At 36.0% G+C, this 17,140-nt stretch overlaps 1 protein-coding gene across 2 annotated transcripts in view; it reads right to left on the bottom strand.

The window, feature by feature from the left end:
- LOC137944524 (uncharacterized) overlaps positions 1-12,178 on the bottom strand; it is a 49,729-nt gene extending 37,551 nt beyond the window's left edge. Inside the window, exons 1-11 of one of the 2 annotated variants that reach the window (XM_068790210.1) lie at positions 12,058-12,178; positions 11,302-11,458; positions 9,333-9,527; positions 6,037-6,169; positions 2,438-2,589; positions 1,886-1,969; positions 1,717-1,779; positions 1,030-1,161; positions 728-934; positions 478-600; positions 2-51 (exon numbers count right to left, since the gene is read on the bottom strand). In XM_068790210.1, coding sequence (XP_068646311.1) covers positions 2-51; positions 478-600; positions 728-934; positions 1,030-1,161; positions 1,717-1,779; positions 1,886-1,969; positions 2,438-2,589; positions 6,037-6,169; positions 9,333-9,461 — 1,073 coding nt within the window. In that variant the 5' untranslated portion in view covers positions 9,462-9,527; positions 11,302-11,458; positions 12,058-12,178. The remainder of the gene's footprint in view (position 1; positions 52-477; positions 601-727; positions 935-1,029; positions 1,162-1,716; positions 1,780-1,885; positions 1,970-2,437; positions 2,590-6,036; positions 6,170-9,332; positions 9,528-11,301; positions 11,459-12,057) is intronic. The other variant, XM_068790211.1, reaches the window with a different exon arrangement.
- Positions 12,179-17,140: the final 4,962 nt, after the last annotated feature.

The following is a 17,140-nucleotide window of genomic DNA, read 5'->3' as shown; positions in this document are numbered from 1 at the left end:
CCTGTTAAGAGAAACCGGATGTGATCCAGGAAACTGTGAGTGTCCTTTAAGCTGGACCATTAAGAGAAATAAATAAAGAATAAGACAAGAAATAAGCTGACAGCAACTGATGTGAACAATTCAATTTAGAAATAACACCAGAGTCTCAACTAGGGTAAAACTATAATGAAATATAACTGCAGGTCACTCATAAAAAATACGTATGTGTGTGTGTGTGTGTTTTTTGTTTTTTTTTGCGAGGGGGAGGGGATATATATAAAGCTATTTCGAGTACATTATTTTTCTTTTGTTATTATGATAGACCTCATTCGTTATGATCTTTTTTTTAGTCTTTGTTTTCTCCTAGGTGGCACCACTATGTTTTCTTGTATTTTTTCTTCATGTTTAGCAGGAATTTGAAGATAAATACAGAAGAAGGTCCAAATAAAATGGTCGGAACCATTCTAAAAGTAAATAAGGTTCTCAAGATCATCATACCCCTGCAGGCAATTTGAGTGAATGATAGCAAAACTGTCGTAAATCATCTTGCTGGTCATAAGGTATTGCATCTCCAAGAATATCATCATTAGTCAGAACTTCATTTTCCAATGGCTCCTCCTGCTAACACAACAAATTTCCAAAATTTGTAATCCAAGAAGAAACCGCACATTTATAAACGAGGTGTTGTCTTTGTGCTTTAAGATAATTTGTTTTAACAACAGTAAAGATAGTCCAGGCAAATCCCTACTTGCAATGGAGCAGCATGACCACCGTCATCATCATCATCCTGCACCGCTTCTCCATTTAGATCAAGATGAGAAGACCTTTTCCACTCAGGAGTTGGAGGGCAAACAACAGTTTCAGGCTTCCTTTCATGATAACATCTGTACAATGCGTCAATATAATCCTGTTTATAGATCCCTGGGGGGCGAGCGGCAGCAAACAGTTGGAGTGCCTAACAGGTCGATAGCCCATAAAAATGTAAGACAGTTAAGTAATGAATCAGCCAACCTAAATGCTCAAAATTAGAGGGAGAGATAGAGAATATACCTCAGTTACAGAAGTTGGCTGTGAACGCATGAGAAAATGAATAATCATGAATCCAGTTCTGTTATGCCCATGAGTACAATGAACAAGGATATACTTCTTCAAGTGCTTCTGGCGGAAGTAAAATTGAGAGACCTGAAATCAAAATGTTATTTAAAAGCTGAATTTATACACAAGTGCAAGGAAGATCATTTTCTGTAAAATATTTGCTCCTTGGAAAATTAATACAGACAGTTCTAAGCTCACAAAAATCACAGTCAGTTCTCTGAAACATATAGATCACTAGAAAGACTAAAAAACTCAAGAAGAATCAAGTAGCTTAATGAAATATCAGGTTGGTTGCTTCTGTGCTTTTATGAAAACAGTGATAATATGCTAGATATTTTATTAAGCTGTTTCAAAAAAAAAAAAAAAGCTTAATGAAATATCGAGCATCTTATCACTGTTTTCATAAAATCACAGTAGCAAACAACCAGAATATGGCTATAAAAGAAAAAAGAAAAAAAATCTTTTAGGATAACTAAAACAGAAAATAGAAAATGTTAGAAAACATTAGATTACCCAAGAGGTACAACATAATTTGAATTATGTGCAGGCATTTCAGAACTCTGATCGCTTAATAGGACAAATAACAAAAGGGATAAATAGATCAACATGTTCCCAACAAAAACAAAATCATAAGCAAATAACCTCATGAACAAATTGGTTGACAGACTCATTGTCAGGAACTGCATCACGGCCTTTACATGCAATCTGGTACAAAAGAACAAATGTAAGTTTCAAAAGGACATATTTTTTTCTTAAAAATTAAAAAAAGCACATCCATTAATGAAGAACTATGAAACCATTATCACCTCACCTTAACATGCTTAATACCTTGTTTCTTCCAATCTGATGCTGGGTAGTATCGAGTAGTATTTGTCAAATCAATCACCATACCAAGCTGAAAAGAGTCATATAGTAAGCTAAAGCTCATAATGCCATGGGCATGAAACACTTGCTTAACTGGAACAATTTAGAATCATCCGAAGCATAAATAGCATTGCATAATTAACCAGCAACACTGCAAATGACAGAGAAAACTGAACAGAGCAGTGGCTATTTCCCACTGTACAACATGTCCTCGTCCATGCTGGAGTACGTAAGGACTTGTTGCACAATCTCAAAAAGTTCAAGAATGAGACGGAGCTGAATCTTTTTCTTTTATTCCTTTTCAGATGGTGGCTGGCCCGTTAGCAAGCCATCAGCCAAGGAATTGATGTACTAGGGACACAAACTTATTATTTTCTTTCAATATTAGGGACACAAAAACTTCCAACACAAAGATAAATGAGAAAATAAAAAGGATAGAAAAATTATCAGTTGCATTTAACAAAAGAAAAAACTTCTACGACCCAATGTATACACTTACATCCCTTCCAAGTACCCTCTGCCGATGAATCACTTGTTTCAAAGAGTACCTCTTCCCAGGCTCAACAAAGTCATTAAAGAATTCGCCTAGAGGAACTTTGGAAGGGATTATATGACCAATGTTCTGTCCGAACTTTGGGCAATCCAACCAACCTGTAGTATGAAGAACAAATAATTATTAAAAGATGAGGACTGATGTCAACAGCTATGAAAGAATAATTTTGTAAAGAGTAACAAAAGATAGATAATTAACACAACAGAAAACAGAGACCTGAAATATACCAGTCTGCAAACAAATATCCAACTCTGACAGTAAAAATTTATGAAAACAAAAGATAAAAGCTCAGAATAGATTAACAAGAATTACATTCCACTCTGCTTGTCATGTCACATGAATTTACTCCTGGTCCAGAAGTTTGACATCATATAAAAATTATTTTCCTCAAAAGAGAACAAAGAAAAAGGATAAATATGATCGAGAGATGGTTGGGATAAAGCTGAACGAAAGAAGTAGACTCCCGAAGTATGACCTTCACAGCGTATGAAGGTTCAGTTTCACCTACGTCCTCTTACAAGTACTAATAAAAACAGAACTTCCCGTCCTATATAGTAAACATATGACCTAAACTTTTTCCTTGTTCTTCGTCTTCTTTTTTCTTTTTGTTAGAACTTAAAGACATGTTACTAAACACAGAAAAGGCCAAAAGAGAAATGACACTAAACACAGAAAAGGACAATAGAGATATGTTACTAAACACAGAAAAGGATGACAGTAGGACCAATAATCTACAAACAGATGAAGAAAATAAAGATACTAAAAGAAGTATCTTTCACTCATATATCATTTGGTGAGTTGGAAGGATATTTGCATGCCCCGTAATAAATAATGATACTAAAAGAAGTATCTTTCACTCATATATCATTTGGTGAGTTGGAAGGATATTTGCATGCCCCGTATTAGGGGCGGATTAGGCATCCGACCTACGAAGTAAATGAACAAAGCCCTTTTGCTCAAATGGATTTGGAACTTCAACATCAAGCATAGCAGCCTATGGAAAGATATGGTCAGGTTTTACCTTCAATTTTCGGGTGCCTGGTGGAGAAAGGGTGGCGTCACTCGCCTCCGATCCCCGATATGGAAATCAATTCAAAAACTCCTCCTAGTATTCAGAGATGCTACTTTCTTTCACACAGGCAATGGAAGGACCCTCCTCTTCTGGTCGGATGAATGGTGCGGCCCCCGCCTCCTCTCTGAGGACTTCCTGGGGGTCTCTAGGGTGGCCAGGGACCTCTCTTGCTCAGTGGCTGATTCTTGGAGGGAACATTCGTGGAGTGTCCCATTTTGTCAGGGACTAAATGATGAGGCAACTTCGGCTTTTTGCTCTCTCCTCTCCAGACTCAGCAACACTACTATCCGTTAGCCTGCAGTTAATAAACAAACTAGGAGATGTAGGAGATTCTAATTCGAAGTATGGAACCACAAATGATAGGAGGGCATTAAGATACAAAGAATAGGAAACTATTTTATCCACATTTTCCAAAAAAGGAAGATTTTATTTAACACATTTGCATAAAATGGAGATACACTCGAATTGGGTGCAACACCACAACTAGGAGTTCAGGATTAACTCCCTAAACTTTCAGGATTCCATGGTTAATGACTTCAAAGTAGGGTAGAGAAAGAAGGAAGAAGTAAGGAGAAGAGAAGAAGAAGAGAGAAAGAGAAAGAGAGAAGAGGGACGGTTGAGTGTGAGAGAGGGAGCGCTCGTTGGTGAAAGAGAGGAGAGGACTAGGGTAGTGAGTTTGCTGCCCTAATCCTCCCCGTTAAGCTTTATTTATAGATGTCAAAATACAATAATTACAACCATACCTTTCACCCTAATAGGTGTGAATAAAAGACAAATAATCATAGACTTATTACATCAATGACACACAAGCGTGATCATATCTTCTAACACTCCCCCTCAAACTAGTGGTAAGAGGACATCATATATTCCTAGCTTGGTGCATACTCTGCGTATGTTGTGGACGGGTGGAAGGCACTAATTTTTTGTAATCTTACCCTCATCTCAATAAAATAACATTGTCTGTAACGGATCTGGTACTTATTTGCATGCTAAAATATTTGGCATATAGGACATATACCTTGGACAAATTACTCTCCTGAGACAAGATAGATTCCAAGGTTAACCAAATCTCTCTAAAGGTATCACAACTCATCACTTGATCACTAAATCCGGTCCCTATTTTGTTAACCAACCAAGTCATCTGTCTTCAACTTCCCAGTCTTCTGTCACTGGACTAGGGGAATCTTCCTTAAGGTGTACTGGAGTCAGACACCGAAACCTCTCCCCCCTCTGGAGAACTTTTTTCCATCTCCTCAACCTCTTTGAGAAGGAAATTCGCTTCTTTGTCAGGAACGGTCACAGTCTCAAGTTATAGTATAAATATTTATTCTCAGTGACACCACCAAAAAATGGTTTCTGCTAATCTTGAACAATGGAAAAGATAATTGGAGACCTGTTGTATCTTACTTTGATAACTTTCCCACTGAGTGGACGCCTTACTTTGCAAAAATGCATCATGTAGGATTTCAACAACTACTCTAGAGGAAACTCTGAACCTGATGGGAGCAGATCCAAGTCTTGAAGAGATGCATTCTGCCCATTTTGTCATAGCGAGTCCACAAAGGTAAGTTGACAGCCTTCATTTTTCTTTGACAAACAAAGAAGCTGATAGCCCTACTTCTAGGCTTGAAAGTCTATATCCACCACTCTTTGGACCTTTTCATCATGGAAAGGGATTCCACTACCATCATCATATGGACCGCAAGAAAAACCTGCCTGCTTGACCATTTCCGCCATTTTTTACAGCAGGATAAATGGATAATGAACATCAACTCCTTAAAAAGTTCCGCTAATTCAGCAACAGATGTGCTTGCTAGGCAAGGAGCTAACCTACAATCGCTGGTTGTAAGGGATTTGCTCCCCAAAATTTTGAATTTTTTTGTTTTTCTCTCTCGTTTTATTAATACATCTTTTTCAAAAAAAAAAAAAAAACCCCTTAAAAAGTGGTTTTCTCCATTTCCTCAACGAAGTTGAAGATATCTCCATGCAGCTTACAATGCTGACTCTAGGGCTGGTGCCTTCCAACAACACCTTGTTCAGCACAGTGTTTTGCCTTTAGATTAGCTATCTTTTTTCCTTTCCTGTTGTTTCTGATTCTCTTTTTGTGCATAGTGTGTCAGACTTATAGTTAGGTTTCATGTTGTCCTCCATGTATCAATTTTTCTCTTCCCTTAATAAATACTATTTTTCATAGTGTTCCATAAAAGAGAGAGAGAGACAGCGAACCCAGTCCTTTGCATATTCAAGGGAGAAGGTAAGATACCAAAAAGTGCAAGATATACTTTGTAGTCTACATCGCCCAACCAGTTTGCAAAAAACCAGAATCACAAAATTTGTGTGAACTAATTGTAAAGCTCACCCCATCAAAGCTGTGTAAATTCCTGGTCCAACATACAAAAAAAAACCTAGAATATAGGTATCCTAAGCACAAATCTTGAAGGCTTAACAACTAAGATAAAGATTTGAACTTTACCAGGTGGCAGCTTGCTTTTGTCATAAAATTTATTATTTTGAGTCATTGTATCAATCTTAGGTGATTGCAGTGTCCACCTTGGCCCATCGTCTGGGTGTTCTCTTTTTAATTTCCGACGCCTTTCTTCACGCTCCTAAACAAATATCTAAAATCAGTAATCCACAAGAAACTTCAGTAACCTAACAAGTGAACTAGTCACTTATGCCTGCAAAATTATTCTATCAGAAAAAAAGGAAAATAAGAATAGTAATAAGTAAAAAATCTTTGCTTCAAATATTTACACTTCAGATATGCCAGGCAAATCACAATCAGAAGAACAAGAAATATGACTAGGAATAATGACTCATTAAAAAAGTACTGGCTTCCTTCTATTTTTTTTTTTTTTTTTTTTTTTTATTTTGCATAAGGATAGATAATCTATTTAAAAATAGGGATATGCAGGAAGCTGAAAACAAGTTAGGCAGATATATAAAAACAGAGCATCCTAGAAAACCCTCACAAGGATAGGGTCCATCCATCGCAGCAAGTCTTCCATCTTCTGAGGCCAAGAAACTAGTTTCTTGGAGTCTCCTTCAATTATAAATGAAGGACAAGACAATCAATATACAGTATGAAGAGAAAACAAGAAAAAAAAATACACATTGTGCTTTCTTGACATAGAAACATAATCAAGGACTTCTTTATTTAGCAGCCCTCGCTTTGCAGAAAAAGGCACATCATAATCCATGTTGACAGCACATTCATTAGTATCACCTTTAAAAGCTCCAAATGCAAAATATTATTGGTGAAGCCAATACTGTTGCCAATTCATATAAAGATGAATTTTTGCTTCCCTGACTTATCTACATGCCCACATAAATTTTTAAAGAGCAGATTCCTCGATGGCAATTACAAATTCCAGAGGCACAAAAAGAGCCTACAATCATATCTTATATGAGTGAAAAATACACTCTTCACTTTTTAAAACTTTTTTAACAGAATTTGTCTTTGCAAGTAAAGGAAAAGCCAAAACAAACACAGAAACGATCTCATGTTCAGAAGGACTCTTCGCTTTTTAAAACTTTTTTAACAGAATTTGTCTTTGCAAGTAAAGGAAAAGCCAAAACAAACACAGAAACGATCTCATGTTCAGAAGGGCAGTATAGAATGGGATACTAAAACGTTGGGTATTTCGCTCCAATACCTTGTTGTGGAGGAAGGCCCGCCTAGCTAGGTTTGTTTGTACTCTTCTTCCGTTTTAATAGTTTATACATCCTTATTTCAAAAAAAAATGGGATACTCAAACACAATCAAAGGTAAATTCAACAACCAGCTAAAATAACAACCATATAGAGAAGCATAAGAATCAAAGACTCTTATTTGAGAAGAGAAGTACAGAAGGAACCCACGAAGCAAAGGGGTAGGGGATAAGAAAGACTTAAAGTACGCCAGGTTCTAAAACAAGACACATACAAAAGACATCTTTGAAAAATGAGTCCATAATCAGACTTTGGGTTTGCAGACCTTAGCCAAGAAAATATCAGGAGGAAGGATATGAGTTTAGCCATGGATGTCTGAATTAAAATATTGCAACCCGCAAGAAGAAAAGTATGATCAAACACCATATGCCAACTGCACTAGGGTAGCAGTGTTAGGGTAAGACACCAATTGGCATTTTTTTCACATTAGTTACCTTAATTTTGCCTGTATTGGATGTCAGAAAAAAGTTAAATAGACAAAAGAAAGAAGTAAGAAGGAAAAATAATAATAATTAATACCACATAAAATACAAAATCGATTAGTCCCTGAATCATTTTTTTCAAGTAGCCCTCAATTCTTCTTTTTTCATTAAAAACTTGCTTGAAGAAGATAGGCAGGCAGTTTTTGAGATTATTACTTGTTTATCTGTTTTAAAGATCACTGAAGAAATAATTAGGAGACAGACTACATTGAAAGTCAAGCAAGAAGAATATTGAAAGAACACTTACTGCAGTGAATTAAACACTCAGTGAAGTGACTACAATACCCTCATCTAATGGAATTATATGGCTAGAATATCAAGTCATACATTCTTGTGAGAATGCCTGCCACATCAAACATATGGTGACTCATTTCAGGCAGATGCCAGAAGCACTCACCTTAAAGAGACAATTTTTTTTTAAAACCAAGAGACAATAGTTACTTTCAGCCACATGGGTATAAGAACATTGTGATGAAAACACCTGTAGTTCATTAATAGCCCCTAGTTTATCAAAGTATCTACAGCTTTTACAGACCGTTAGTTTCACCATACTAAAAGAAAATGTATTTTCCACTTAACTGAGAAAATCATCTCTCAAGATAACCCCAACCAATGCAAAGTAGCCAAATTACCCATACCATCACTCAAAAAGTGTTGAGCAACTTCCTCCACACTAAAATGTGTCATAATGTCCCCATACATAATAACCCTCTATATGTGATGCTTCTAAGTGAAATTTCACATGAATTTGTATGACAAAAGCCATTCAATAAGAATATGTGAAACGATCTCACATTACACTCTTGTTTGTTCTTCATATGTTAGTGGATCAACAGCAGGTTGCACAGATCACTGACTGAATTGTCAAATAATGTCAGCAATGACATTAGGTGAAAGACAGCTCCTTTCAAGCTTGACAGATCAACCACTCTCTGTCATGCCCCAAGGGAGCAGCCCAGGCCCAGTGGCTCACTGCCCCCCCAGGCTTTTGTTCTAGCACTACAGCCTATATCTGCAGACATAATTTAGCTTACAATTTTGTACTCTGTTCAAAAGAGTGACTCAACTTCAAACTGAAGGCTCCCTTTTTACAATATATGATCCAAGGAGCACCTTCCTCAAGATCAACTACAGGTCCACATCAAGATGGTAGACATGGTTCAGTTATCACAAAACAATAATGTAAAAAAGCAACGCTGTACCAAATTCAACCCTCTAGTTGATCATTTGGGGATACATTGCGCATATCAATTTAATGAGGGTACTGAGAGTAGTAATGGTCCAAATCATGCTTTTGATATAACATAATCATTACCACCCTATTCACCTTTTTACATCCTTCATAAAATTAAAAAAAAAACGTATTCACTAATGAATAATTTAAAATGGACCCTTTTAACAAGCACTACCAAAAGAAAAATTCCCTAAGGAGGACATGAGAAATACTTCACAACATATATAAATCTGCATTACTAAAAAAGAAAAAGCTCAAACCCAGGTTAGCTGCACTGCACCCTACAAAATAAGCATGTATTCCAAACCAAATGGCACATTATGATATAAGTAAAGGAGGTACTCTGCGAAATGTTTCAACTGCTGTCTCTACATGCTCTTCCTCTGCAATTTCCTCTTCAACATGTTCTCCAAAAATCTCCTCTTCATCATCTTCCGGCAGAGGTGAGGCATTTAAATCCATGGAGATCATTCAACATCCACCAGCCACATTGGACACACAACCCCCAGCTGAGTTAGACGAACTTACATTTAACTTCTGTACTCACATATACACCAGAAAGAGAATAAATTAGCAGATATACATTATACAAACTAGACATAAATAGAAGCCATGAATATTAGTATCATCGAGTATGAAGGTCATACAAACATAACATATAAGAGAGAGCCACCAAGACACAGCAAGTTTAAATAAAACATCATGAGCAAACCAGTAAAAATTAACCAATGAAAACTGAGGCCTTTGTCACTTGATAGTAACAAAGAAAATTCAATTTGCGTGGACCATATAAGAGCCTAGCCTTCATATGTATGTATTTGACTGAATATAATCCTACTCATAAAGTCATATGAACCCTCCAAAAGAGGTTCCCTCAAAAAAAAAAAAACAAATTGGAGCTAAAATAGTTATCCCAAAGAATTACATATCCAGAAGAGCATCAGACCATCTTGTCTACTTTGCATCATTTTTTTCTCCAGCCTAATCTGGTTTATGCTACCTATTTGCTGTTTTCATAAATTTTTAAGTTGCTTCTACTTCTTTTAGATCAATTTGAGCTTCAGTTAGCTGGATTTTCACTTTTCTTATCTTTTCACTTAAGTTGATTTACTTCAGACCTAATTAACTGATTTTAGCATCTAATTGCCAGTGACTTACTCAGGTCAATATCTATTTCTTTCATGAGGTAGATAGATAATGAATACTCACTGTGACAATTATTTGAGTTCCCATAAAGATTTTTTTTCGAAAAGCATTCTAACAAAGATGTCAGTTGGAGGACTTTTTTAACAGTAATTGGTTACTTCCTAGTAACAAATAATTCATCTAGGCCCCTCCTGCTATATGAAGGGTAAACTTTTTCTTTTTAATGTTTATTACACACACATCTCCCCCTTACCCCCACTGAGAGTTGACCTTAAGAGCTCACACTTGAAAGCCCCCTGTTGGAATTGGCTGCCTGTCTTTAATATTCCAAAAATCCATTTTCTCTTCTATTTTCTCCCCAAATCACCTATTTTACATGGTATCAGAGCAGGTACTCATATGTGGTCCTATACCAAAAAACTATCTACTTGTAGAGCCACAAAAAAGGGGCTACACCTAAAACTATCCACTTGTAGAGTCACAAAGGAGAGCCTACACCTAAACTGCCTACTCTTAAATTATCCTCTTTTAAAGCCACAAAAGATGGTTTACACGTGAGGGAGAGTGTTAAAGAATAGTCCCACATGGATTAGTGAGTACAAATATCTTGAGTTTATTAGTTGGGAAAGAGGTTTCCTAAGTTGACTAGTCATTTTGGGATAAGGCCTTGGACCCAACTTAACATCTATGTGGGACTATTCCTTAACACCCCCAATGTGACAGAGACCCAAGCCACAAGGATAAAAACTATAGTAGTAACAAATTTGCCAGAATTTAATCAATAGCACTGCTTATACATCTTAGAGAAAAAGTGGGACTTTGTATTTCACAAAAGAACTGGCAATGCTGATGAACTTTGCTATAATTCTGTACTCTAAGCATGCTTTCTATCCAATGAAAGGCCTGGCAGAAAATTTAATTTCTCCCTAATAATCTATATGAAAATAGTTTGACCATTATAGTGTCTTATTTAGAGAAAATAAAAAGTTTGTACATTGTAGTGTCTTATTTATAGAATGTAGTACCTGACATGGAACTAGTGCTTCCGGCCTAATGTTAAGGAATTATGCAACCTACAAAAGTGGGCGGGCCCATGATTTCTAAATTATTTCATTATTTACTCTACTCCAAAAATGAAAACCTAGCGGGGAAAGGCACAACTTACTTTGGTAAGCAGAGATATGTGGACCCTTCAGTATCCTTGAAGTGGAAATTTGTTGACCTCACACCTTACTTTACTGGTGAATGTATCCTCAATGAATATGTAGACCTCAAGGATGCTTAACTAAATATCAACTCGCCTTTACCATGTGAATTGTAATCTGTAACTCAGAAACAGAAATATTGGTACAAGCACAAATAACAAATCCAAACGACAAAAGAACATAATTCAGTAGAAATGGGGAAGACACTCCGTTCTACTCCAATAAGTAGGAGCTGGGTGCATGCCTGAAAAAGCCTAGAGACAAGACTTCTAAACAAGACAGCCAATAAACAACAAAAAAAAAAAAATTGCTAAATTAGAGAGTACTCCCCAAGACTCCTAATTCAGTAGCTTCAGGCCACGCTTCATCTCAACCCTTAAGTGAGACCTCTCATAACAAAAGAGAAAGGTAAAACTCCTAATCCGCGGGTATGAAACGAATACTCGTACCCCAGTATGCAACTTGCGTCATGATGCCAACAGCGGCTTTTGAAGTATAAAATTGATAGCAATTTTCATAGTCATCATCATATCCCTATATATGGGACGGATTACGCGGGAAAGATGAGCTTTCTCGGAAACGAGCAGGAAGTAAAAGCTACAAGCGAACTGAATCACCAGGAAAAATAAAATAAAAATGAGGTCCGAACAGAGAGGGATACGGGAAAACGATGGTAGAGAATGGAAATAGCGAAAAAACATCATGGTTAAACTTACCCTCACCAACGTGCTATTCCCGTTTCGCTGCTGTTTCTCTTCCCCTCTCGATCGTCCCCAGATTTTCAGACACGAAGAATCGGGCTGGCATAGTCCTAGGCCCGTCCTGTGTGTTAGGTTATTAAGTAGTCGACTTTAGGCTGTATAGGCCTCTCTCGTCGTCTCAGCCTCCACGAATCAGACCTTTTTTGGATTCTGAGACCTTAAGTAGTTTTATTATTTATTTAACTGTAATTATATGGCAATAAAATTTAAACATAGAATATTAAAACATTTTTAACCAGTAATGTAACATATGATCTAAAATTACTAGGCGTAAGGGATCGTACCATCTCAGATCTATAACATGAGTCACATATTTGATGTGGTATTAAATTAAATTTTAGGGTTTTAGCACATTTGAGATTTTGGTCAAAGAAAAATAAGAGAAAGAGGAGAAGAATAGGGTTAAGAAAGGGACGTGAGAGGGAAATAAAGAGGTAAGGAAGCTCCCCCTTAGGGCATACTTCCTCCCTTAGATTAATAATCACAATCATAACCTTAGGCTGAACTTAATAGGAAGAACTGAAAAATAAGAGTGAAAAGACAAAAAATACCTAACTTGAAATATGAATGCAAAAGTAAGGGGGGTTTAGTGCCAGGTGGAGGAAAAGTGAATAATTATTTAGTGTAAGTGAAATAGAAAGCGAATCACTTTTTTTTTTTTTGTATGCTAGATGTATAATGCACTAAAAACACTTTTTTGTATTAGTGCCCAAAATGAAAAATATAGTGTAAATAAAAGATCGAGTTAAATTTTATAATATACTTAAACGAATAATAAACCTTAACAAACATAGTTACTTTTATTATAAGTAATTTCATATAAAATTAAAATATATTAATATAATCATTAATTAAATAAGATATTTCATTACTAAATTAAGATTGATTACAATTTAGGTTAAATTAACATAATAATTATGTGTTAAAATTAATTGGTGCACTAATTAATTATAAAAAATAAAATACTTAAACAAAAATGTATACTTTTATAATGTGTAGAGACTTGATCAAATTCTTATTGTAACAATATTTTAATTATCACTTTTAAATCACTAATCTAATATAGTAATAATAGTAAAGAATATAATAAATAAATAATATTAAATAATTTTCACAAAATTAAAATTCATTAGTTTAATTAATCATGAAAATAGAATAAATAAACAAAAATACTTGAACAAATGCTTACTTTAACAGTATTTTAATTATCTCTCTTACAACACTAATTTAATATAGTAAAACAATTTAATTAATATAATAAATAATTATTAATAACCTAAGACATATTTTAATATAGTATAAATTAATAATATAATTATGTATAAATAAAATTATTATTTTAATTAACTATAAAAATAAATTTTAAATACATAAACAAATATGTTTATTTTTATAATTTATAATTAAAATTTTACATTACCTATATTATTTTATATAAATAAATAAATAGGATACTTTATTATAGAAAGACTTTGGTAGAAGATAATGTGGGTTAATACTTTTAAAGCCATGATAAAATAATTTATTTGAAAAAAATGTTTGATAATAAACCGAATTACTTATAAAAGTCCAAAATTCGCAATATAAAAGCAAAGTTTAGATAACAACATGATCGTGCCTTTAATATAAAAAACATCAAGTTAGTACATGTGAAAGATAACATATATGTTCAAAATCAGTAAGATATAATAATTGATAATCATGCCACATGTGAATCGCTATGGCATCTCGGTAATATGATGCTCTTGTGGATTATAATGCACTCTCCCTCCAAATATGTTTTAGTTGGATGTCATCATCCACAAGACTATCACTATTCATCGCTATTTTGATCATCATTTACACCTAGAAATTAATCCTTGTAAATGAATGGAACGAAGCGGCCAGTTCTCCCCTTTCTCGGTAGGGAACAATGCGGCCCGACATCTAGAAGGCTCAACTGTCTCATCACCATTTGCAAACTCAAGCGCATGATGATGGGATTGTGGATCTGGTTTTACCTTGCAGAGGATAAGTCATTCAACAACTTGACGGCCGACGATCCATATCCCCAGCCACCATGACGAAGTCCCATGCTACCATTTCAAATGTAATTTCATGGAGTGTTTATGGCAGAGAGGCACGGGAAATGGCAGAGAAAAGCATGGGAATCGTAGAGACGGAAGGGAAGACGACGCGACTCTCTTACAGTTCCGAGACCGAGACTCCCGAAAATTTTCCAAATCCGAGCCGGCTCCGTCGAGTAGATCCTGGCTTCGGGAGCCGATTCCGGATCTCGAGCTCGACTCAAGAGCGCGAGATTCCGAGCCAAACTCGAGCCACTCATGAGCCGGCTCGGTTCGAAGGCTTCAACGTGAAGTGCAACGAGACCTTGTCATCAGTGATTAAAAAAATAAAAAGGTCCAGTCGACCCACCTGGATGCCATGCTTGGGTTTTGGGGAGTCGGGAGTCTCGGGACCAAGAAGAGAGTAGGTCAAAGTCTGTTTGGCACTCCTCCATGATTTTGCTCCACTGGCCATCAAGAAAATGTAGCTTGATGTTGATTTCCGGGAATCAATACAGCCAACAAAGTCAGAATCTGAGTAACCAATGACTTCTAAATTGTCCGTCCGCCTATACATCAACTTGTAGTCTTTGGTTCCTTGAAGGTACCTCACTACTTTCTTTTCAACTCTCCAGTGGTCTAACCCGGGATTACTTTGATATCGCCCCAATATTCCAACAGCAAATGCAATATCAGGTTTTGTGCAGACTCGAACATACATTAGGCTTCTGACAGCAGAAACATATGGAATGTCTTTCATTTGTTCCCTTTTAAGGTCATTCTTCGGGCATTGGTTCAAATTGAACCTATCACCCTTCACAATGGGAGCTTCACTTGCTGAACAACTCTTCATCTGAAATCTCTCTAACACTGTATTAATACAGGTTTCTTGAGACAAACCTAAGATACCTCGAAATCTGTCTCTATGAATCTTAATGCCTATGACATAAGATGCCTCACCCATATCCTTCATATCAAAATTGTTAGAGAGAAATTATTTCACCTCATGTAGAAAACCCTTATCATTGATTGCTAGCAAAATGTCATCCACACATAAAACAAGAAAACAGATTTTACTCCCACTAACCTCTGGTATATACATTGATCCATAATGTTTTCTACAAACCCGAATGAAGAAATTACATTATGGAATTTCAAATACCATTGGCGGGATGCTTGTTTTAATCCATATATTGACTTTTTTAGCTTGCAAACCAATTGGTCACCATCACTAGAGGAGAATCCTTTAGGTTGTTTCATGTAAACCTCATCTTCTAGATCTCCATTGATAAATGTCGTTTTCACAACCATTTGTTGCAACTCTAAGTCAAAATGGGTTACTAATGCCAAAATTATGTGCAAGGAATCTTTCTTAGATACAGGAGAAAAAGTTTCTTTGTAATTGATTCCTTCTTTCTGAGTGAATCCCTTAGCAACGAGTCTTGCCTTGTATCGCTCAATGTTGCCTAATGAGTCTTTCTTTGTTTTAAAGACCCATTTACATCCAATGGCTTTAAATCCACTAGGCAACTCAACAATATCACAAACTCCATTACTCTTCATAGAATTCATCTCTTCCTTCATGGCATTGTACCATAATTCTGATTCTTTGCAACTTATGGCTTCTGAAAAATACATGTGATCGTTTGCGGTTCCAATGTCAGATTCTTGCAGATACACAATATAATCATTAGGAATTGATGATCTCCTGAGTCTAGTAGATCTTCTTAATGTAGAACCATCATTTTCCTGAGAAGTAAGTGGTTCAACTAGTTGTTCAAAAGTATTTGGCAACTCTTGAAGTACCTAATCTACCGGAATGTTGTCAGCATTTTGTGGAACTTCAATGATTGGTTGTTCAACACCAATTTGTACTTGAGTGGTGTTGTGAACAATAACCAATCTATCACTTGAGGTGGAAGGTTGAGATTCTGAATAATCCTTCTCAAAAACTATGTTTCGAGTTGGATTCCTCCCACTGATCAAATCATTTTCAAAAAATTTTGCATTTCTTGATTCCACAATCCTTGTGTTGTGAGATGGACAGTAAAATTTGTAACCTTTAAACCTTTCAGCTTATCCAATGAAATACCCACTAATGGTCCTTGGGTCCAACTTCTTCTCTTGTGGATTATAAATTCTCACTTCAGACGGGCATCCCCAAATGCGCATATGTCACAAACTCGGTTTCCAACCTTTCCATAATTCAAATGGCGTTTTTGGAACAGCCTTGGTTGAAACTTGGTTTAATATATACACTGCCGTTTTAAGTGCTTCAGGCCACAAGGATCTAGGAAGATTGGAGTTGCTAAGCATACTCCGCACCATGCCTAATAATGTTCGGTTTCTTCTTTCTGCTACACCATTTTGGTCCGAAGAACCAGGTATGGTATATTGGGCAACAATCCCATGTTCTTGAAGAAACTTTGCAAATGGCCCAGGTGCTTGTCCATTCTCTGTGTATCTACCATAGTATTCTCCACCTCTATCTGATCTCACGATCTTAATTTGCTTACTGCATTGTGTCTCTACTTCAGCCTTAAAGATCCTAAAGGCATATAGAGATACATGTATCGTGATGAATCATCTATAAAAGAGTTGAAGTATTTTTGACCATGTGAGTCCATGTCAGGACTACATATATCAATATGTATGATCTCTAATATGGTTGAACTCCTATTGGCACCTTTCTTTGACTTGTTAGTCTGTTTCCCTTAATGTAGTCTACACAAGTCTCAAAATCAGTAAAATCTAGAGTATTAAGTACCCCTTCATTCACTAATATTTTAATTCTATCCATGGAGATATGACCTAATCTTCGGTGCCCTAATGTAGAGGAATCCTCATTAATAACACTTCTTTTATTACCAGTGTGAACATGCATTGAACCGTAAGTGGCATTATTTTGTAAATTAATGCTATAAAGACCATCAGACAATGTACCATTCCCAACACAATCAGACTTGTAATATAAATTGAAAGATGAGTCTGAA

Source organism: Aristolochia californica, unplaced genomic scaffold (assembly GCF_029961685.1).
Source record: "Aristolochia californica isolate CCGP_79_NKW_82.1479 unplaced genomic scaffold, dmAriCali1.0.hap1 SCAF_11, whole genome shotgun sequence".
In the NCBI taxonomy this organism is placed as follows: domain Eukaryota; kingdom Viridiplantae; phylum Streptophyta; class Magnoliopsida; order Piperales; family Aristolochiaceae; genus Aristolochia; species Aristolochia californica.
This window is presented reverse-complemented; position numbering and strand designations above follow the sequence as displayed.